This window comes from Fusarium proliferatum, assembly GCF_900067095.1.
Source record: "Fusarium proliferatum ET1 genome assembly, contig: FPRO_scaffold003, whole genome shotgun sequence".
Classification (NCBI taxonomy): Eukaryota; Fungi; Ascomycota; class Sordariomycetes; order Hypocreales; family Nectriaceae; genus Fusarium; species Fusarium proliferatum.
Genome location: NW_022194792.1, coordinates 2,312,535 through 2,335,292, shown reverse-complemented (window position 1 = coordinate 2,335,292; position 22,758 = coordinate 2,312,535). Strand labels below are relative to the sequence as shown.

General features: G+C 50.3%; 7 protein-coding genes across 7 annotated transcripts; 4 read left to right on the top strand and 3 right to left on the bottom strand.

Moving 5' to 3' along the window:
* Positions 1 to 1,917: 1,917 nt before the first annotated feature.
* On the bottom strand, positions 1,918 to 2,937 carry FPRO_06294 (uncharacterized protein; the record flags this gene model as incomplete). The annotated part of the gene is made up of 1 exon (XM_031228808.1): positions 1,918 to 2,937. One exon carries the CDS (start codon positions 2,935 to 2,937, stop codon positions 1,918 to 1,920), a length of 1,020 nt encoding a protein of 339 aa, XP_031079108.1.
* Positions 2,938 to 3,509: 572 nt separating this feature from the next.
* FPRO_06295 (uncharacterized protein) lies at positions 3,510 to 6,779 on the top strand (the record flags this gene model as incomplete). Its single annotated transcript, XM_031228807.1, has 3 exons — positions 3,510 to 3,533; positions 3,586 to 6,532; positions 6,628 to 6,779. The coding sequence occupies 3 exons, from the start codon at positions 3,510 to 3,512 to the stop codon at positions 6,777 to 6,779; spliced, it is 3,123 nt and encodes a 1,040-aa protein (XP_031079107.1).
* A 264-nt stretch (positions 6,780 to 7,043) lies between these two features.
* FPRO_06296 (uncharacterized protein) lies at positions 7,044 to 8,255 on the bottom strand (the record flags this gene model as incomplete). The annotated part of the gene is made up of 1 exon (XM_031228806.1): positions 7,044 to 8,255. The coding sequence occupies one exon, from the start codon at positions 8,253 to 8,255 to the stop codon at positions 7,044 to 7,046; it is 1,212 nt and encodes a 403-aa protein (XP_031079106.1).
* Positions 8,256 to 9,247: 992 nt separating this feature from the next.
* Positions 9,248 to 11,344, top strand: FPRO_06297 (putative Arf-binding protein; the record flags this gene model as incomplete). Its single annotated transcript, XM_031228804.1, has 4 exons — positions 9,248 to 9,799; positions 9,852 to 10,545; positions 10,601 to 11,085; positions 11,138 to 11,344. 4 exons carry the CDS (start codon positions 9,248 to 9,250, stop codon positions 11,342 to 11,344), a joined length of 1,938 nt encoding a protein of 645 aa, XP_031079105.1.
* A 946-nt stretch (positions 11,345 to 12,290) lies between these two features.
* Positions 12,291 to 14,342, bottom strand: FPRO_06298 (uncharacterized protein; the record flags this gene model as incomplete). Its single annotated transcript, XM_031228803.1, has 2 exons — positions 12,291 to 12,576; positions 12,628 to 14,342. The coding sequence occupies 2 exons, from the start codon at positions 14,340 to 14,342 to the stop codon at positions 12,291 to 12,293; spliced, it is 2,001 nt and encodes a 666-aa protein (XP_031079104.1).
* Positions 14,343 to 17,694: 3,352 nt separating this feature from the next.
* Positions 17,695 to 18,969, top strand: FPRO_06299 (uncharacterized protein; the record flags this gene model as incomplete). The annotated part of the gene is made up of 1 exon (XM_031228802.1): positions 17,695 to 18,969. The coding sequence occupies one exon, from the start codon at positions 17,695 to 17,697 to the stop codon at positions 18,967 to 18,969; it is 1,275 nt and encodes a 424-aa protein (XP_031079103.1).
* A 1,556-nt stretch (positions 18,970 to 20,525) lies between these two features.
* On the top strand, positions 20,526 to 22,602 carry FPRO_06300 (uncharacterized protein; the record flags this gene model as incomplete). Its single annotated transcript, XM_031228801.1, has 2 exons — positions 20,526 to 21,113; positions 21,166 to 22,602. 2 exons carry the CDS (start codon positions 20,526 to 20,528, stop codon positions 22,600 to 22,602), a joined length of 2,025 nt encoding a protein of 674 aa, XP_031079102.1.
* Positions 22,603 to 22,758: the final 156 nt, after the last annotated feature.

The following is a 22,758-nucleotide window of genomic DNA, read 5'->3' as shown; positions in this document are numbered from 1 at the left end:
GAACGAAAAGCAGCAGACAATAAAGACTCTCTACACAAAAGACTTTACAAATAATAATTGATTTTTTGAGGATTGGTTTAATTAAGTGTACGAAAAAGAGGAATGAATCTCTCCCACCTCGGTAAAGTTGGAGGCATAAAAGGGATCTTATACGAGGTTCAAAGTGTAAGGGGGAAAAACTATGTAGGTGTGCCATTTCCCAACGAGTACTATCGAATAGCTGTTTTATGATAGTATGCTGACTTCAGTAATAACTCCCTTTCACTACAATATTTTCTATTTGCAAGATTGAGTGGAAAGGCGCATTCAAGAATTGCATGAAAGGATGCCCAAAGGATTGACCCAGCTTACACGGCCAACCATAAGCTCGAGAGGCTTCCTGGTGCTTGTCCAACCCAATAACCAAACAGCTCATCAATGTTACAGCAAGGATGATTTTTTCCTGTCAGCATTCCCCATACAAAGTATGTATATTGGCTTCGTTATTGGGATGTAGCCAATGAAACTCGTGTTCTGAAGCCAACTTCCTTCCTCTGCTTCCGTCTGCCATCGTCCAATTCTTCCTATTGAGGCTCTATAGCAAGTATAGAAAGAAACTTGTTTCACCGCTCTATGTCCGGTCCCGTCCTGTTGCACTCCTACTCTGCTAGGATTCTCCGCACGTGAAACCGTGGAAGTCCACCTTCAACACTAACATGTGGCGTTAGTCAGCCAGACACGACACGTAACTCCACCGCACACTTCAACTACACTTCATCCTGCCATCTAACAATACCCTTGGCTTTCGATGGCTATCTTAACGCCGCGTGGACAAGAAGCTCAATCGAGGCTGCACATCCTCAATCATGCACCAACAAAGGCATAGTTGTTTCCCCTTAGTTCGCATCCCTAATTGTGACAGACACGGACGCAACGCATCAACTCTAAACCAGGCAGCGCCGAAAATCTCTTTATTTAACGACTATACACAACTGGAGTGTAAATACAATATTTCACAGAACGCAAACCCACATCAGAATCTCAAGTTTGAGGTGGTAAACTGTTGTCCTTGGTTACCTTCTCGGCCGAACCCCCCCCCCCTGAAGTCAGGGGTGCTTCTTTATATGAACGAAGATCAGTTCGCATGCTATGCGTCTGTGTTTTTCTGTTCAACAATTTGATCAGATGGAACTGGCTTTGGCTCTCAATTATGCAAGCATTGCAATAAAATTGAGCCGCATCGACCTTGTGAGCGGATATTGCACAATCGGCATTTGGCATAAGGTATATCAAAGTGGTTGTTAGTTGATCACATGGCTTACTACCACCAAACTTTGATATGATCTAAGAGGACGCAAATATCCCTTCTCCTTTAAGCATGTGACACATTCACTGCTGAGCCATGCACATTGCTGCCTGGTGTGGTGATTTTGACTTTGTGTTCACCACAGTGGAAGCTCAGCGTGAATCAGACAGCTGCCTGCCAGCTGCACCCCGTGCCTACCACCGTCACCACAGCACATACCTTCATTAACGATCACAACAGAGTCTCTTTTAACAAGTGGGGGGCCTCTGGGGGTGACCTGGCGGAGTGGTCGTCCACAGGAGCTCTGGGTACGCCCAGAGCTCCTGAGTTCGAACCACACCCGCCGGGTCACCTTACAAACCCCCCTCAGAGACTCTGTATGGCCCCTGGCACCCCTAGCATGGGGACGCCCGGACTAGGGAAGCAACGAGGCCATAAGTGTGAGCAAAGAAGTACCCAAGCGAAAGCAGGGCGCGCAGTAGATCCACCGCTATAGAGTCGGATGCTGGGCGTGTAAGTATGTGAGTAGTTAAATGATAATAATAATTCTTTTTGACTACTTTGTTTATATTATTGGAGTTTATATAAGAGTAAGAAGCGTTATGTCAATGAATTTATGTCCTCCTCAAAAATTATATTCCGACGCTCTTCTTCCAAAGTTCATCGAAGTCGATGTTCTCATTCTCAAACAGCTCCCTGATTCTCTTGGCTGCTGCCTCTTGCTCCTTTGGACCAAATCCGCCTGGCTGTGTCGCTTCAAATTGAACAATCTCAACCCAGCGATAGAATAAGTCCTCCTTTCCAAGCGCAATGAGCACGTCGCGAAATGCAAAGACTTGTCGCCGTCGCTCATCCTCACTTGACGCACCACTACCGCGCACATCGTAAGATATCCAACCGTAGTCAGCGTGGTGGACAAGAACCACGCTCTTGAAGGCCTCCAGTGCAATCTCCTTCTTGTCTACTAGGCGATGTGCGAGTATCATGTGTGCCCAATCCAAATCCCAGTGGCCATTCATCAGGAGATATCCGGTTTTTTGCTCTTGAAGAATAGGAGACGTGGCATGATTGATGTATGTGAGCAGAATCTTCTTGGAGCCTTCATCAGTAAAGATGTCAGTGAGAGCTTGATCCCATTCTCGGCTTCGGCGGACATAAATCTCCTGCTCGCGGAAGCCGACTTGCCATCGCCATTGACAGGGATTACCACGGGTTCGTCCAGCGACAAATTCCACAGGCCAGGGCCAGACAAAGACGAACAGAATGAAATCAACCATCATTGTCCCCGAGCGTTTTCCGATCTCCCAGGCAATCTCAGACCACGTTGAGTCAGCAGTGTTCCAGGTGGTCTCGTTGTCGTGGCCCAAACCAGTCATGATGAGCGACCAATACCAGGGGAGAATCCACCACATGCGAAGGACAAAGAGAAGTACAACGACAATGTTCATGCCAACAGGCACGAGGAAGATCTTTCGTTTGAATTCGGCAGGTTTGTTATCAATGTGTGTGACATAGACGTGCTTCTTGTCCAGAGCATTGATGAACGGCTCAAGGACCTCAGGGGGCCGCTTGAATGGTGAAGGGGGAGCCTCATTCTTTTTGTCGACGAACTGGGCCGATTTCTGTTTCCCTCCTCTCTTATTCGGTGCCATTCTTGATGAGATTCGGCCTGATGATCACCGAGTTTGGGTGAAAAGGGGTGATATTAGGTATTGTGGTAAGGTATATATGCAGGCGGGAGTTGTAAGTTGGAAATGTGTTCTCCAAGACTCAGTAGAAATCATGTTCGAAGCTTGGTTCCACAAAATATCCATTGGCTGGAAGTGTCCATGGACATAGCGTTTGATATTGCAAAAGATGTCTGATGTAATAACTATTAAAGGGAACGACCAAAAAGAGCGTTGCCGGTTAGACAGGGTGAATCCAAGATTGCTCTTCTAGAACACCTAAATTTGGAATTTAATATCCTCATCTTGGCTCACTAATTGAAGCCCAAAGATAGGTCGATTTGACAAATGACGTCCATTCATTATCCGGGCTCTAACTGTGGCGGACAATCCCGGCGCCGAGGGTGCCCTGTGGTTAACTACTAACCTAGAACTCCACTAAGTTTGGATTTCTGTTGTAGCGGGACGAACTTATAATTAGCACGTTCAACTTATTCGGTTGCAAAGCCAATGTCGAAGCAGATTCACTCCAAATCTGCCAATTCCCCGTCGCGGCAATGTTGAGAGTGCGCACCTTACAGGTTAGTTCTCGACCATCGGTCACTATTGGCAACCGTCTCACACAGTATCCAGGAGCGCAGTAATTCTTACGTATGTGCCCTCTGCCGTCACAAACTCTCGCCCAGCGATTCGCAGTCCAGAGATCGCCATGTATCCAGCGTCGGAGCCACAATAACATCAGTTAGAGCCACTCGGCCATCTTCGTGTCACTATCTACGATTATCTGGTGTGCGCGCCTTGTCGACGAGCTCTATACTCCACGGACCGAACGATAATGGCAAGCCGGGAGGCTTACCGGGGCGTGGTTTTCCTGGAGGGTTTGGAGCTGGATTGGGGTCTTTCGGAGCATTTGCGAGCAAACCATCACCGGATGCTTCGAAGCAAAGCGTTGACTTGCTTCCTCATGAGCAAGAAGCTCGTAAAAAGATGGGATTGCCTGTGAAGAAACCTCCCAAGGTTGAGGCTGCCCCCACCCCGCCACCTGCACAAAACAACGTCAAGAAGCGATCAGACCCCCAGAACGCAAATCAAAACCAAAGCCAAAGGAAGAATACATCTCAAGCCAGAGACAACCAGCAACCAAACCGATCGAACGACGGAAACAAATATGCTAGACAGCAGCAGCAGCAGCAACAGCAGCAACAGCAGCAACAGCGGGACGCAAAGCCAACAACGCCCCCATCAAATCTGTTGTCAAGCTCAATTCTTGCTGAGGCTTTCAGAACAGATCGTACACCGGCTCCAGTGGCAACGCCCAAGTCATGGTCTACTAATGAGCCTCCCAAGCCAGCTGCACCCGCTTGGGGAGCCTTCAGCGCTCGAAAGGTTGATACTCAAATACCCCTCACCAGCAGAAAAGCGGAGGCGAAACCTGCGGAGAGCAAAAACAAGAATAAATCGCAAAATGTCGCACCAGCAACAGGCCAGGAAGAGGGTGAGAGCGTATGGGGGCAGCTGAAGCGCTCCCGCAAGCTGGAAGAAAAGCCAAGCCGCGGGGAGGATGGTTTCTGGGACGCACTCGAAAGTCGAGTCACAAATATTCGTAGCAGACCTGGCCCTGGGGGCCAATACTTGGAAGCGCTTCAGGGGGCAGATGGCATGTTACGAGGTGGTCAGCAGTCGCAGGAAGATCAAATAAGGCGCAAGTCACGTTTCGAGATGGAGGAAAGCGATGTGTCTGATAAGCGGAGAGACAAGAAGGACAAGCGCTCCAAGAATGTTCATCGGAACGAGGCTGAAGACGATGACTTTGACGAAGATTCAATTCGACGCTGGGAAGCTAGACAACGCAAGAAGGCTGAGAAAGAAGCGAGAAAACGCCTTGAGGAAGCTACAGAAGCTGCTCCCGTACCCATCTTTCTCCCCGAGTACATTAGCATCTCCAACTTGGCTGGTGCTCTCCAGATCCGCATAGCCGACTTTTTGCATGATCTGGAGTCCATGGGATTTGAGGATCTCACAGAGGAAACCATCATGACTGGTGATACGGCAGCCCTTGTCGCTCAGGAGTACGGCTATGATCCCACAGTGGACACTGGTTCTCAGCGCGACCTACAACCTCGGCCGGCGCCAGAAGATCCGTCATTGTTACCAAGCAGGCCTCCTGTTGTCACCATTATGGGCCATGTTGATCACGGAAAGACTACTCTTTTGGATTGGCTACGCAAGTCTTCCATTGCTGCCCAGGAGCACGGTGGCATCACACAACACATCGGTGCCTTTGTCGTTCAAATGTCGTCGGGCAAGCAGATTACCTTCCTTGATACGCCAGGTCACGCTGCGTTCTTGTCTATGCGTCAACGAGGCGCCAATGTCACAGACATTGTGGTGCTGGTCGTGGCTGCTGACGACAGTGTTATGCCACAGACTTTAGAGGCACTGAAGCACGCTACGGCCGCCAAGGTTCCTATCATCGTGGCAATAAACAAGATCGATAAGGAAGACGCTCGAGTGGATCAAGTGAAAGCTGATCTTGCCCGCCATGGCGTTGAAATCGAAGACTATGGCGGTGATGTTCAGGTGGTACCCGTAAGTGGCAAGACGGGCAAGGGCATGCAAGATCTCGAAGAGAACATCGTCACCTTGTCTGAAATCCTCGATGTCCGCGCCGAAGCAGATGGCATGGCCGAGGGCTGGGTTCTAGAATCTAGCATCAAGCAGACTGGCAAGACCGCCACAGTGCTTGTCAAGCGAGGAACTCTGCGTCTTGGTGATATTATCGTGGCCGGCAAATCATGGGCCAAGATTCGTGGCCTTCGAAACGAAGCTGGTGTCGAGATCCCTGAGGCACCCCCTGGAACTCCTGTCCAGATCCTTGGCTGGCGCGAGCTGCCTGATGCTGGAGAGCAAGTTCTCCAGGCGCCTGATGAGGGCAAAGCTAGGACAGCGATCGAGTACCGTGAGGAAATGGCTGAGAGACTGGAGAGCTCTAAGCAACTAGCCGAACAAGAGCAGCGCCAGCGTGAGAAGGAGGCCGCTGAGGAAGCCGCCGCTGCTGCAGAAGCTGAGGGCACTGAAGCAGAGCCTGCCAAGACTGAGCCCGGCATCATTTACCAGAACTTCATTGTCAAGGCTGATGTCGCTGGGTCCGTGGAGGCCGTTTGTGGCACTGTCCAGGAACTCGGAAACAACGAAGTCCAATCCAAGCTCTTACGATCTGGCGTCGGCGCGATCTCTGAGTATGACGTCGACCACGCTGCTGCATCCAAGAGTATCATCGTCAACTTCAATATGCCTATCCTTCCTCATATTCGCCAGCGTGCCGAAGAGGCCGGTGTGCGCATCATCGATCACAGCGTCATTTATCACGTTGTCGATGATGTTAAGAGTGCACTGTCGGACCTACTACCACATACTATTACAAACAAGGTCCTTGGCGAAGCAGACGTATTGCAAGTATTTGGCATCAACGTCAGAAAGAGGGTGCAGAAGAATATCGCCGGTTGCAAGATCCGCAACGGCACTATCAAGCGGACGTCTATGGTCAGGGTTATCCGTGGTGGAGAAGTCGTCTATGATGGTAAGTTATACATTTCTCCTTTTTACACATTCTACACATCCTGCCCGTCTCTTTCCTCCTTGTGTGTCTCTTCCTGATGCTGACTCAATCCACAGGCAAAATCGACACACTCAAACATGTCAAAAAGGACGTCATGGAGATGGGTAAGGGCACCGAGTGTGGTATCGGTCTTGAAGACTTCCAGGAGCTACAAATCGACGATCAGATCCAGACTTATGAGGTAATCAAGGAAAGGCGAACGCTGTAACAACAGAACTGTAAAATATGTACAAAAGGCGGAAATCAAAAGGTGGTCGCTCTCTGAGGAAAGGGAGTCGTGTATGAATAGATGCATATGAAGACATGGTCTTAAGACGGAAGAGCATGCCAAGATTTGGGTGTTGGATAGAGGGACGATATACCAAATTTCACTGTTAACACTAAAAATTACAATTCCATGACCTCGGTGTTCAAATTGGTGAGTAAGTAATGTTGGTTAGAGTGATACGATTTCTGTTTGGTAATCTTCTGCTCAACTTCGAGATGGCGCACCCACAGCATTGGATGAGAACGTCCTCGTCGTAATGGTAGCCTGGTTACGCTCCTTTTCCAACTTGGCCAAACCAATACGATCAGTCACAGGCGTAGCCTCAATGATGTTATCAAATTCATTGTCGTCATCGTCATCGTCATCTTCGCTTCCGCTCCTCTCGTTATCCGAGTCAGGCTGAACACTGGTATTAGGCTTGAACTGCTGCTGGTGTTGATGTGGGTTGGGAATGGTGACAGGCTTCTTATCGTCTTGTTGGTTGGGGTTAGTGAAGGTCTTTGAGGCGAGAACTTTGCGGCGAATCTCGGCCATTGCGTCCTCGTCATCTGAGTCGTCAGATATTGCATAGCGATCCTTTTCTTCCTCCTCCTCCTCCTCCTCCTCTTTTGGCTGAGATTTAGGGGGCTTCTTGCCAAGATATATGCCATCCACGCTTCCCTCTTCCTCTTCCTCTTCGTCACTGTCATCCTCTTCATCGTCGTCGTCGCCGTCATCAGAAGATTGAATACGTCTTCGATTGGTATTTCCGCTGGTCCACATATCGTCGTTTCCTTCCTCCCGACTCTCCGCGTATTCCTTCTCCAGTTGCTCCATCCACTCTTCTTCAGTCTTTTTGATCTCGGCCTCGTCAGCACATGCAGCATATCGCTTGAGCAAGCTGTGGTTGATCTCGAGGAAGGATGGTCCGTATGAAAAGGGGGCAAGAATCTGCTCCGCCCAATCTGAGTGACCACAAATGTAGAAAGCTGCAGCCAGCGCTTCAACACAGTTCAGACGCCAGGGCTTGCCATAGTTGACCGTATTCGCAGCGACGAGGTACGGCAACAACCGCTCACACTTCCCACCGACTTTGTTCCACTGAACCTCCTGCGTCCTCGCCCAAGAGCACTCTACAACAGCAGCGCCGTACTGGTCCATGAGCTCGCGATCGGCGGGGGATACGGTATGTTTGCCGTTGGGCGTGATGATGACTCCGTTATGGCGTTGGCCGAGATGCAGGTCGCGCATCATTCCAAGTTTCATGAGTTTCTTTCCGGAACAGCGTTTAGGATCGCAATGGCCGAGATCCCAACATGCGGCTTTGAAAGCTGGGCGCGAAGAACCATCACCATCATCATCAAGGCGGGGTCCTCGTCGCGGGGTTGGGCCTCCCTTTCTACCCTTGGAGACGAAATCCTTTTTGTGGCGAACCATTTTGGATGGGTTTGGCGAATACCTGATGTTTTATGGTACCTATTGTTCGGAGGGTATGCGTTGTTGATGTTTTAATACGAGTAATGCAGACGTCAAAATTAATTTTTGCCTCGTCCAAAAAGCTATGGAAGATGGGTTGATAAGGTTCTCATAGTGGGGTTGATTTATTCCGTCAGTCAGCGAGGGGCAGCAACTCGAGAGGGCACTGAGCGCTGGGGTCCCCTAGCACTTTGTAAGCGACGAGACCTACCTAATAATGGAAGGCTTCAGCATCAAATCCGCCATGACGCCGCTGTAAGAGGGGCTTACGGAAGGGATGCGAGAAAACCTACCTCCTAGGTAGGACCTTGATCTCAAGCTAAATAAAGACTTAGATATATTAGCCTAAGTTTAGAGTGGCTCGTTGACGAGTTTATTCTGGCATCCTATCTCGATTTTTCTCGTTGTGACCTCAATTTACAATAGTCAATTCCTGAACGTACTAAGCTGATTGGCTGCTTTTTCCATGTCTGCGCCACAGAGCCACATCTTACCTCTTAATAGGTACCTGGAGCACCTACCTTACTAACTTCCGTATCATCGTGTTGTCTACAGGTCCCTTGGCCGTTGGCGACGTATACAAGTTCGAAGACCATGATATGGCAAGAGAGGTTTTACTTTAAATCAAGAACTTATGCCCTTTTCTTTTCTTTTCTTTATCCTTGTTTCACGTTGATTGCCGTATCTACTTGTCTTGTTTGTTCTTTTAAGCTGTTTCCGTAGGCTTGCTCCGTATTCGGTCGACCACTGGGCTACCTACCAGGAGCTCCCCGCCAGACTCCGAGGGTACCTATAGTACTGGACTCCGTCCGTTAGTAGGTCCAGTTGACCAGCTCACCCTTCTATCAACGTAGCACTACCTCGCACCCGTCGTCCTCGACCAACGCGCGCACGCAAAATACCGCGAATAACATCGTAATTTTGTGTGTGCACATCAGTATTTTATATTCGCAATGGAGGCCGCTTCAGCTCGCGCAGCGGCTCGCGACCGTTGGGGCGATCTGCCATCATCTGGCAGAACCCCCTCCCAGCTCCAGCGCTTCATCCAGGCTGCCTGCAGTCCCGAGAACTACGAACCCAACCTCGCCCTCAATCTCGAGATCGCCGACCTTATAAACTCAAAGAAGGGAACTGCTCCTCGCGAGGCTGCTACTGCAATCGTCAACTACATCAATCATCGCAACCCCAACGTGGCTCTGCTCGCCTTGGGCCTTCTTGACATATGTGTTAAAAACTGCGGATACCCCTTTCATCTACAAATCGGCACAAAGGAGTTCCTCAATGAGCTCGTCAGAAGGTTCCCTGAACGGCCGCCAATGCGCCCTACACGAGTCCAGGCCAAAATTCTCGAGGCGATTGAGGAATGGCGAGGGACGATATGCGAAACGAGCCGATACAAGGAGGATCTAGGATTTATTAGGGACATGCACCGATTATTGAGTTATAAAGGATACGTCTTCCCTGAAGTGCGGAGAGAGGATGCTGCTGTATTGAACCCCAGTGATGTAAGTTAATTCGCTTCTGCATGATGTGTCCCATACTGAACAGATCATGTAGAACCTCAAGTCCGCCGAAGAAATGGAAGAGGAAGAGCGAGAGGCGCAATCAGCTAAACTTCAGGAACTCATTCGTCGCGGCACCCCCGAGGATCTCCAAGAAGCCAACCGACTTATGAAGATCATGGCTGGCTACGATACACGGTCAAAGACCGACTACCGCGCAAAGGCCGCTGAGGAGGTTGCCAAGATTCAGGCTAAGGCGCGATTACTAGAGGAGCGACTCGACTCCTTCAAGGAGGGCGACAAGATGGAAGATGGTGATGTCTTCAGCGAATTGGCTGCTGCCCTACAGAGTGCACAGCCTAAGATCCAGAAGATGTGTGAAGAGGAATCTGACGACCACGAGGCTGTCGCCAAGCTGCTCGAGATCAACGACAGCATACACCGAACAGCAGAGCGGTATAAGCTGATGAAGAAGGGTGATATAGAGGGCGCTGCAAAGGTTGCCGCTGGTGGGCCTCCCCCCTCTGCTGCTGGAGCTACAGCATCGTCTTCAAGCGCAGCGAATGAGCTGTCTCTCATCGACTTTGATGTTGATGCCAGCAGTAATGGCGCTCAGCCAAACAGTGCCGCTGCGCCCTCTGCGAGCGCTGGGGGCCTTGAGAATGACCTCCTTGGCCTAGATATTGGTGGAGAGTCGAGCAGTTTCGGGCAAGGCGGCGGTATTGCTTTGGGCTTTGGCGCAAACCAAAGTAAGTTGCCAATACAAACTCCCCGTGCCCATTGCTATACTAAACCGTTTACCAGATATTCCTGGTCCTGCGTTATTATCTTCCATGACCCAGGACAACTCTGCCCGAGGTCAAGTTTCAACTCCAACTCCTCCCCCCTTTTCACAATTCGCCTCCTTCTCACAGCCCGTCTCTCAATCGACGACACCTCAGCCTCGCTTCCAACAGCAGTCTCCTCCCCCATCACAGCCCGCCTCCGATCCATTCGCTATTCTTGGTGCTGGTAACTTTAACTCTCAACGTGCATCTCCTGCGCCCCCTCAACCACAACCCGCTCCTACAGCCAACGATGATGACGAGTGGAACTTCTCCTCTGCCCTACCCCCAGAGCCAAGCAAGCCAAAGGAGCACCAGGCTGTTGTGAGCAACACAAATGTGAAGATTGAGATGATTGCCAGGCGAGCACCTGGCAATGAGAACGCTATTAACATCGTCTTTGCCTTTTCCAACAACGTGACACAGCCCATCGGCGAATTTCACTTCCAGCTCGCCGTGACAAAGGTAAGCATACCCTTCATGCTTGCTGACATGGCATGAACTGACATAAACCCAGGGCTACGAACTTCAGCTCAAGCCTCAGACTGGTCGCGATCTTGCCCCCCAGCAAAATCGCGGCATCACGCAGGAGGTGCAGATCTGGCACGCGGGCAACCGGGCTCAAAAAGTCACAAGCGCCAAGCTGCGGTGGCGTGCCTCATATAAGACCGGCGAACAGACCGTCAACGAGATGGGTGAGGTCACCGAGTTCAGCCTCGCATAAGAGCAGTGGTTTGCTTCCCGGGATAGAGGTAGGCAGTATATGCAGGAAGTAAGTGAAAGAGTGGGATGGGGATTTTAAGAAGGGTTGAAGGAATACTTTCTCGTTCGTTTGTCTGTATGGACTGGAGCATAGGACAGAAGAGAAAAGCGAGACAGCGGATGCTTTCTGATTTGTCAAGTGGGCAGCTAGTTGCCTGGAATGATATGCGTATTGTGATGGTGACAGGCTTGTTCGCAAACTTGAGACGTTGGAGAATACATTGGATTCAGATCATGAATGACAGAAATTTGTTCACAACGAAACGCTATTAGAAGTCCGAGTCTGTGATTTGGGTTACCAGGGCAAAGCGCAATTTTGACATAGGCTCGTTACTGCTATATTCATCAGACCATCATCTTTTACAATTGTTCAACTCCAACTCTAACATCTAATACCGCTGAACTAGTCCTCTCTTGTGGGAAGTGCCCGAATGGTTGTAGCCCCTTGTCTGGCTATTCTCCTTTCAAAAGCTACCATTGTCTGAGGGCGAATTATCAGCCATCTCTGGTCTTTTCTTGCTTCATGACTGGGGCCACCCATGTGTCATCCCTCTGCAAGCATATAAACCAGGTAAACGCCTGTAGTCCCAGGATCAAATCTCTCACACGCCAATACTCCCACAAATCTGGAAACCGCATAAGGAGGCCATGCCGGATCATCCATGATCCGCAAAAAAGCCTCGGAGAGTGCAAAACAAAGGAAAAAATGGGGAGGACTCGGGATTCCCGGTGTAAGTAGTTGTGGGCGGTGTATGCTGCCATAGCACGATGACAGAAAGTTAAGTGTGCTGAGTTGGAGCACACCTTTTGTTTGAATGTTATTTCTCTTTTCAAGAGTGTTACGCTCAACGCTGGCGTCGAAGATTTTATGGCGTGAAACGAGAACCATTTACAGATGACGAAGGATTCTAAGCCCCTAACTCGCTCACAGCAAAGGATGGCGTGGTTGGGTTTAGTGAGTAGCCACCCTGGGTAGGTGTCTTGGCCATTTGGGCCATTGTTTCGCGCTCAGCCTTCTCGCGTTCCCGTTGCGCCTTCTCCTGCTTAGTGATACGGGGTTTTCGGGTGACAGAGCCACCTCGAGATCCAGGCCCTCCGCCGCGGCCGCTGCCTGTCCCGCCTCTGGTCGACGCACCTCTTCCACCTCCTCTGCTACCTCTTCCACCCCGTCCGCGCTTAGGGGGACCATCATGGCTATTACTTGTTATTACTTGATCACATAAGACAAAAAAGGAAGATACATACCCAGCAGCTGGCTTCTCGACCTCGGGTACAAGAGGGCCAGAGTAGACAAAGAACCCGTCACGGCTTGCTGCCGCCTGAGCTTCCCATAGGAGCTCTGAATCGTCGACAAAATCATCATCAACATCGTACTGATCTTCCTTGAAATTACGCTTCTTCTTGGGCTTGGCCTGGGCATCAGGGCCGCTGGTCGCGCCGTTGTCGGGGTTGCTAGCCTCGGCATCGGAGAGATCGACGGACATTTCATCACCAGATTCGCGGCCCGATTCCGCCTTTTCTAGAGAGGCAGCCGCCGCAGCGATGCGAGCCTTGCGGTCTCGGTTGGCAGCCAGGCGAGGGTGAAGAGCATCCCATCCATACCGTTCCTCAGCCATGCGCATGAAATTGACATATCTGTTTGTCTCGCCAGCCTGGATAGGTATACTGAGAACAATGGTTGGGGCCTGGGCTTCTTCCCCTGGCTTAGCTCGACCAAAGTCGAGGATGGAACGGCCTTCACTTTCTCCCATATCATCGAGGGTGTCAGTCTTTGGCGTGGAAACTCCAGTGTGAGGCTTCTGCTTTGGCGATGACTTCTTGATAGGGCCATTGGAAATGGTGGTGAAGTTAGATTCTTTGATGACTGGCCTTTGAACGGGTGGTGGTGGAGGTGGTGCATCCTTCTTTGCTTCCTGCACTGGTGGTCGCGAAGAAGGATTTGGTGTCAATATGCCGCGAGGGTCTTTGGATGGTGATGGTGGTTGAGATGGTTCATGTGCCTGGAAGCGAGACTGGTTCGAGGGTGGCTGATATGAGCTGCGCGATTCATTCCCACCAAGAAGGCTAGCAATGGTTGGCGATCGATTAGGCATTTGAGAAGCAGGTCTTGGTGAACCAGAAGTAGACGGGTAAGGGCTATGAGAAACCATTGTCTCACGAACAGGATCGTAGTTACCACGGATAGGATCGTAGCTTTGACCGCTGGTACGAACAGGTATAGATGTAGAGCTATTATGCTGAGATTGAGGTTGGGTCTGGGGTTGAGACTGTGGTCGTTCCACAGGCGTATCCGAATTTAGTATGTTCTGCATAAAGTGTTCACGCTTCAACATCTTTGGTGAATATCGTTGTTCAGGTTGATGTGATGAAGACGATGTTTGACGGTTATGATGAGCAGGTGACAATGCTGATATATGGGAGACATCCGACATGCGTCCCTGGCCGGCGGATGATGCAGCGTCGGCAAGAGACTTTGAATCTCCCGGGATTTCACTCTCGCCATCTGCAGGGGCAATCTTTCTCTTGCGTGGCAATGCTGGCGCATTAGGATCGCGAGGTTTCCTAGGCTTTCGAGAAGCCTTAGCTGCATCGGCACCGTCCGAATTTCGAGGTTTCACAATGGTACCAGGTTTGCGTCCAGGCTTCTTGCGCGGCACACCTGCAGCGGTTAATTGGACCCATTGGTTGTCGACAAGTGCGTATCGTCTAGGGGGGCCTGTGCCTGATTGGGGTGGCATAGGCGGTGGAGGGCGTTCGCTGTGATTCTGGTGGCCGATGTGTTGATATTGGCCATCGCTGGAAACGACGACGATCTCGTCATAGTCTTGCGGTGCTCGGCTACCGGATCCATTTCGTGATGGTGAACCAGGTTCTGATAGCGATCCGGAAGGAGGCGATGATAGTTCGCCGGCTGATGAGTCGTATCGTGACATAGACGTGTCGGCGCCTGTCGCAGCCATGCCGAGGTGTAGAGAGGCAACGAATAGCCTTGTGCAGCGCGTATTACAAGAATGTGAATAGAAACACCAATACAGGCGGTTATTGCATCTGACAAATTGATTGCCAAAATTGGAAACAGGGGATATTAATGCTAGAAGCGGGCAAAGGAACCTCGCATTTGCAGCATCAAAACCCAAGGATCAGATAAAGCGTCGCGTAGGGCAAGGCTGTGATTCAAACCATCGAATGTCGATAAGGCAACGAATAGCGGTCGACGGGTGGTAGTGAGTGGTACACGCTAAATGGCACCGAAATGCAGCGTCAAAGTGAGTACCAGGTACAGCGAATAGAAATGCCTGGATCTATAGCGTGCGGGCCTCGTCAGAAACGGAATGGTTGCAAACGGGAAAGCGTCCAGTCGGAGAGTGATGAGGTGAAACGAGCTGTGAGTGGCCAGAATGTGGAGTGCAGGTGCGGGCGGTGGAGTAGGTCGAATCTCTGAATAGCCTCAAGATCTCGAGTTGGGAAACGACTTTGGCAGTGAATGCAGCCTTCCAGAAGGAAAAAGTGAGCCGACTGCAGGGTACACGTCGCTTGGAGGACGTCAAGAGGTACTGCCACACCAGGCGCAGAGAATAACGACAATTTGGAGATGATTGAGACGTGCGAATAGTGTCAAATTGATGAAATCCGACGAATTCGACAATAAAAACCACTGGTCGTTGTTGGGAAAAATATGTGGGAGGTGGATGTTTGAGTGAGGGAGAGGAGGAAAAGAAGGGAAGAAAAGGGAGGAGAAATGAGATGGGGATGGCTACGTTTTTTTTCGGGGCGACGACAATATTTCTTATTTTCCAGGCCAGGAAGGAGAAAAACGGGGCATGCCAACAGCTTCTCTTGTTGCCAGCAGCTAAATAAGAATGCTACGACTCGGAAACAACAAGAACGACGAGACGAGACGAGACAGACAAGGCACGAGGTACGGTACGAGAAGAAACGAGCGAGGGGGGAGGGGCGCGGACCATGACAAGCATCACCAGAAGAAAGGGAAGGGAAAGGACAAAAGGGAAATTGTATTAAAAACCGCCGAGGGGCGTGGCTAACTAACTCTAGAACAACCAACCTAATGAGATGGGACTCAAAATAGGCATCGACAACACCAGGGAACCAGCTAAGTCCATGGTGATAGGGGGTCTACCAAGTAATTAGGTCATGCCATGGCATTGGATGCTGGGGACGGATGGGACAGGACAGTGCAGTACAGAGTCAAATCCATCAGAGGGAGCAAGTGAAAAGAGCCAGCAGACCCGAGCTTAGCGGGGGGGGGAGAATGAGTAAGATGTAAGTTAATGGTAGACTCAAAAAGACATGCATAGGCGGAAGTGATAGAGAAAACAGACTTCCATGGCCGTTGACGCACGGATACATATTTTCTTTAGAGTAAAGGTAAAGGTAAAGGTACCGACCGACTCAGATTCCATGTGTAACATCCGTAGAACATGACCAGGGGGGTCGGGTCAGCTTTCGCAGGTGAGTTGGTTGGATAAGAAAAGGCGAGACTCTGAATATATTACAGGGTCTGTTTATAGTGGAAGTCTGGTATGGCACTTGGCCAAGTATTTTTGACACCCTAATTCAACCACGGAAGCTTTTCTTACTCCCCAGGGCAGGGTTGAGGTTCCATTCTTAGGTACCTTAGTACATACCTTGGGTTAGGGAGCGTGGGGAAAACTGCCTGCCTGTAGTGGACTGTGGACTCCAGGAATATCTCTCGGCTTGTGACATGTATCCTTTTGTACTACCTCAGAGGGCTATCTCTTGCAACACGTCATTTATCCGCTCACCTCTCAGCTGCAACAGTCATATGAAAATCACAAGCAATAACGGCCTCGTGATATTGATCAATTCGTTCAGAGTCAGCAACAACCAACTTGACTAATCACCTTCTTGCCCAGTGACAAACATCCCAGTCCAGCCCAGCCCAGCCCATCGCAGCGATGAACTGCCCCCCCCCCCCTCTCTTGAATGGTGTGGATCATCTAATCCCGAAACCAGAATCGTTGAACCAAGCTTAGGCGCGGCACGTCGACAGGGATCCAACGCGGCTGCAGTAATGGCTGCATCAGCCACAAGTTTGTTTTTTTCGGTTAAGGTACTACTTGAATGGGGCTTTTTTTGTAATTTGTTCTTTTTCCAATATTCTGAATAGCCTCCCAATTTGCAATTTGAAGCTGATATGAATATGTATCGTCATGGACTTCAGAGGGATTTTTTGTGGGTTTCTCCATTGATGTTGAAGCTATCGGTCGTTCGGCCATCAAATGATGTTGCAGGGATTGGAACCCTACACGGTACTGTACGCCATAAATATTGTACCTGCCATCCACTGTTGCCTCTTGGAACTCATTGCTTAAGTCCCAGAGATTCGTTTTTGACTTTTCCCTTTGGTAATCTCTATTCATTCCACTCAATCCGACCGCGTCAACCTTGACTCCACCCGGTTTTCAGAGGCATTCATTTCTTGACGACTAGCGAAAATACAAACACGTAAAAGTGCAGCATGAATAGGGGCGCATAATAAACACTCGAACTCTCCTGGGGCTTGCTTAGTTACAAACAAATTGCACCGAATACCACATCAGAAAGCTTAACGATTGAAAGCCACAGATGACAGTCTGAGCATGGTTCTGTGGCACAAGGGTTCTGGAACTCAAGAGGAACGAGAATCGATCGGCGCTAATGCACCACTATCCCGGTCTAATCTGTGGCGGTGCGACATACCCTCACAATTAAAATCGTCTGTCTCAGGAAACGAAACTCAAAAGCCCTGTTCCAGTAATAAATGCACATATGATGTTATAGCAAATTCTTTTGAGGGTATCAGGGATTTCGGAAAAGTGTCAAGGGGTTTTTTTCTTTTTTAATATTGGCAGGGTCTTCTTCTTATTTGGGCACAGAACGATCAAGAGAGGAAAACCGGGGACTGAAACTCGAATTTCCAATCCTCAGTACCTTTTACGAGTCATAACGTGTTTTCGCCTGATAAAATACATCCACAAATAACAACTCGGGATACTTTCTCCTTGTCTGGATAGACTGGCATAACATTGATTATTTTGTATTTTGTCTTGTCTATTCTTGGAAGCTTAGTATTGGTATTTCCATAAATCTCCATTAGTCCAGGTTATTCAAATCCTTGCACGTGGCACATTCAAACAAACGCGCTACTGGATGTGGGGTCACACAAGGCCCCTGACCCACAAGCATTTCTCCGTGGTTCTCTCCACTGACTAAAGATAAAATAAAAAAAAGACGTCAGATCCAAAGCTTGAGAGAGATCTTGTCCATGCTGACTGCATATACATCACCAGAATGGATCCGACACTTTTGATCAACGACATCGTTGAGCACGATACTTCCACGAGGAAGCCTGCTGAGTTTAACGACCTGCCTATATCCTCTACCGGCTTCCCTCAACATAAAAGAAGATGGAAGACCTCCGCTTTCAAGCAGAAGCGCGCCGGAGCAGCCGGAGCAACAACGCCTGCCGAACAACCTAAAGCCGGAAAGCCATCTCAAGCTTCGTCTTCAGATGTAGATTTTAAGGATATTGAGAGACAACGCATAGACCAGGAGAACCAGCAGAAGATTGCAAATATGACACCCGCCGAGATCGCTCAAGCCCAAGAAGATATCATGAACGGTTTGAACCCGGCTCTCATTCAAAGGTTGCTATCGCGGGCCAACATCGAAGAGCCTACTGGTCCCTCGCCTTTTGATGCACCAAAACGAGAGAAACAACAAGAAGCACAAGACCCTCCACCTACGATTAAAGTCGAAGACGCTGCCACGAACGAAGCACCGGAGAGCACCTCAGCGACTACACCCCACGCTCGCAAGGCCTCAATAGAATCGGCATCGCAAAGTTCCCATTCAGTTTCCCAAGAACCTTCATTGAAAAAGGTGTCGGATCACTACGATGAAGACAAAGCTCCGACGCAAATACCACCCGATCTGTTTCCTATTACCGACCAACCCAAGTCGGTTCATTTTCCTGTACCACCAGCTTTGGCCGATCTCGACCCTTCCGACCCGAATTTCTTAGAATCGCTGCACAAGAAATATTTTCCCAATCTACCCGCCGACCCTAGCAAGCTCGCATGGATGGCACCCATTCCTACCGAGGACAGTCCGGCTGACAAAGACTCCTCATACTATCCGCATCCCGAGATTGCTGTCAACGCTCTGCGCTTCGACTTTCAGGGCCGATTCTTATCACCAAGAGTCAGCCGATCCATCCCTTCTTCGAAGGGTTTACACCACCACGGCGATGCCCCCGAGGCTGCAGGATACACAGTTGCGGAGCTAGCTCATCTTGCCAGAAGTGCTGTTCCTGCGCAAAGATGTATGGCTTTCCAGACATTGGGGAGAATTCTCTATCGTCTCGGACTCGGTGAGTGGGGCAAGAGTGAGGATGACCCTATTGCTATGGGAATCTGGGCAGCTGTTAAGAAGGGAAGGGTCCTCGATAGCTTGACTGAGGCTGCCATGAACGAAGGCGGTCACAGAGGAAGCCGAGTCTACGCTACTGAGGCGTTATGGCTGTTTGAGAAGGGTGGCTGGAAGGAGGAATTCAAGGGCAGGTGATCGTGCCATTTCCGTTCTATAAAAATTTGGGTTCATGACCTATTCACGATAATGAGACAGCAAAATACAACCTGTATTTAATAGAGGAACAGCACCTTGTCTGATGTTGGAAAAGCTCGGCACGTGCAGACTCATCGATCCAGTTTATTGACAGCATCGGTGCTATAAACTCGGCTCGTCAATGCCAATTGGTGCCACGTAGCCATGATAATGAAAGATGTAGCAGGTGCTTGGTGTGATAGACATCGGACCATGCATTCTTTGAGGAATAACAGAGTCCATTGGTTTTGTTTTGGGTGGTAATTCACTTATCTTCCACTACCTGACTATCAAAGCTTAACCAGGCGTAGGGTGAAGGTTGACGCAATACCTTGTCTAAAAGATTAACAGAGGCACTACAGACAAACCCTACATACTACAACTAAAAGGGGGGACTATATGGTTGATGGCGTGACTATAGCTAATGTTAACATGTTCTATGGAGTTCAAGCTGATGAATGGAATAAACACGCTCAAAACAACTCTCTATATTGAAAGTACAAGGGGCTCTTGTGGCTCGAAGGTAATGGCTTATTAGCACTTGGAATAGAATAAAGGATCTAATGCATTCGGTGCTCCCGTTGAAAGAGTCTAACAGATAAGGAAAGGTTCGCGGAGCACTCGACGATCTTAGCACAGTTGGCTGTGGTTTCTGATCAAAGAGAAATCTGGAGCCGCATGCACTGTGAAAATAGGTCAGGTAAGTAAGGTAGGTTTCTGAACTCAAGTGAGACAGTGTGAAGGCTGAGCCAAGGGCGAACGGTTGGCGGTGATTATGCGGTGTGTGGCTAGGTTGTACCCAGCAAGAAACAAAAAGGGAGGCCACCTCAGCGGGAGCCTCCACTGGGCCTGGGCACTGGGCTGCCTACCACCTACCACCCGGGCTACCTTACGTAGGTACGGAAAAAAAGAATGGGAACCTGGTCCGGCCTAACGAAAAAAAAATCCATATTTACCTATACTTGGTGGCCAAAGCCGTCAACTTCTTTCTCTTCCCTCTTGTTTCGTTTCCCTTCAACCAAAAACATCACGGCACTGCCGCGCCAATTCCTCCTCCTTCTCCCTCCCTCTGGGTGACTTGCCGTCTTCTTTTTATCTTCCTTCCGGTCATCGAATCAGTCAGTTCTTGTCTTATTACTTCGCTTTGTCGGCTTCGCTCAATCGCAATCGATCGATATTCCCCCGCCACTTTTTGTTTGTTGCTCCGCGACGACTTCAAACAACAACTCTCGATCCAAACCTTTTGCGAGTCGGATCCAGCGCTCTTGATCCCCTCTCAAGCGACTATTTGTACTGCTCTTCGTTGCGCAGTCAAAGAAAAAGTACAACGCTTCCTTTGGCATTTTGCTCTCCCGCTTATTCGCCCAATCCGAATCTGAGCCTAAGCTTTCTGCCCCACGATCGCGATCTACATCGACCGTCGATAAGTGCACGCACACGATACAACAGAACTTTTTGACAACCGGCCCCAAAAAAAGACTTACGCAAGACACGAGACACTGTGACTTTCACTAGCCATGGCGTCTCCGCTGCAGTTTGCCTACCGAACCCAGAGGGACATCGGCATCACCGACGCCGCGCCCGTCTATCAACCTCTCGCTGGGTTCAAGAAGCCTGAAGGTAACCTCCGGTGCTGTACCTACTCGCCATGTGGTCGCTACTTCGCTTGGGCCTCTCCCGAGGCTGTCACTATCATTGATCCCTCAACTTCCCAGCAGGTCCTGTCCCTCCCCATCTCCAACGTCTACGAGCTCGGTTTCTCTCCTCGAGGTACTTTCGTCATCACCTGGGAACGCCCTGCCAAGGATGAGAACGGGGATGCCACCAAGAACCTCAAGGTCTGGCGCGTTGTGGAGGAGGATGTCTCTGGTCAGGACAAGCAGCCCCTCGGCCGCTTTGTTCAGAAACAGCAGCAAGGCTGGAACCTTCAGTACACAGCTGATGAGAAGTACTGTGCTCGTCTCGTTACAAACGAAGTCCAGTTTTACGAGAGTCACGATCTCGTCAAGGTCTGGAACAAGCTCCGAGTCGAGGGTGTCACCAACTTTGCTCTTGCTCCTGGCAGCCAAAACCACGCCGTTGCCGTCTTTGTTCCCGAGCGTAAGGTCAGCAAATAACCAAAGCAATTTTCAAGAAGTGTATACTGACAACTTCCAGGGCCAACCCGCTGCCGTCAAGGTCTTCAACGTCCCTCTTTTCACCAATCCAATCTCACAAAAGACCTTCTTCAAGGGAGACAAGGTCCAGCTGAAGTGGAACAAGCTTGGCTCCAGCCTTCTGGTGCTGGCCCAAACCGACGTTGATCGCTCAGGCAAGAGTTACTATGGCGAGACCACGCTGTATCTGCTCAGCACCACCGGTGCTTTTGATGCCCGCGTGTCCCTGGATAAGGAGGGTCCCATTCATGATGTTTCTTGGTCCCACAACTCGAGAGAGTTCGGTGTTGTGTATGGTACCATGCCTCCCAAGGCCACCATCTTCAACCACCGGGCCGTTGCCACGCATTCCTTCCCGATTGCCCCTCGCAACACTATCACTTTCTCGCCAAACGGTCGCTTTGTTTTGGTAGCAGGTTTCGGCAACCTTGCTGGTCAGATCGATGTTTACGATCTCGAGAAGGATTTCCGCAAGATTACCACTTTTGAGAGCGGTAATCCCAGCGTCTGCGAATGGAGTCCCGATAGTCGCTACATCATGACTGCCACAACCTCTCCCCGACTCCGTGTTGACAACGGCGTCAAGTTATGGCATGTTAGCGGCAATCTCATGTATAACGAGGATATGGTCGAGTTATACAATGTTGTCTGGCGACCTCAGGGTCCCGAGAGCATTGCTCCCGGTGACCCTTTGGCACCCATTCCTACGCCTCATGCCTCTGCTACGGCCTACCTGGGCTCGGTCAAGACTCCCAGCAAGCCCGCTGGTGCCTACCGCCCTCCCGGCGCCCGTGGCCTGGCCACTCCTCTGCACTTCAAGCGTGAGGATGAGGGCGGTGCCGCCCACGTTGTGAGCAACGGACTACCCAACGTCGGTCCGAACGGTTTTGGTCGCCCTCGCCGCGCTGTGCCCGGTGCTGATTTAGCTGATCAAGCTCCCACGGTTAGGACCGTCCCAGGAGCTGAACCCTTGGGTGATGAAATCTCGTCCAAGTCTAAGAACAAGAAGAAGAGAAACAAGAAGAATGCCCAGGGTGAGGGCCGGCCCCAAGGCGAGCCTAACGGCGGAGCTAGCCTGGCGCCTCCTCCTCACGACCGAGGCCACGGCTCCGGCCACGAGGGTCGCAGCCCCGAGCGACGAAATCACCGCAACCGGAGCCAATCGCGTAACAATCAGGCCCGAAGCCGCAGTAACACTCACCGCAACGGCCATGGACACCATGCTCATGCAAGCCAGGGTGCCGGAAGTGGTGCTCCTGATGCAGCACAGAACCCTAACGCTAAGAAGATCCGCAGTCTCCAGAAGAAGGTTCGCGCCATCGAGGACCTTGAGATGCGTCTGGCTGGTGGAGAGAAGCTCGAGGATACCCAGCTTAAGAAGATCAACACCAAGTCGTCCGTGCTTAAGGAGCTCGACGGATTGGAGAAGGGGAACTAAAGGACGGACGACTTTGGGGGTTGATAGGGGACAATACTTTTAGGTGATTCTTTAGCAGAAGTGACATGTAGTAATAGGTTGGAATCTGTCAGATTGGGAGTGTTGGCGAGCCACAGCGGACTCTGTGATATTGGGCTGTACTTTGTTGGACACCTG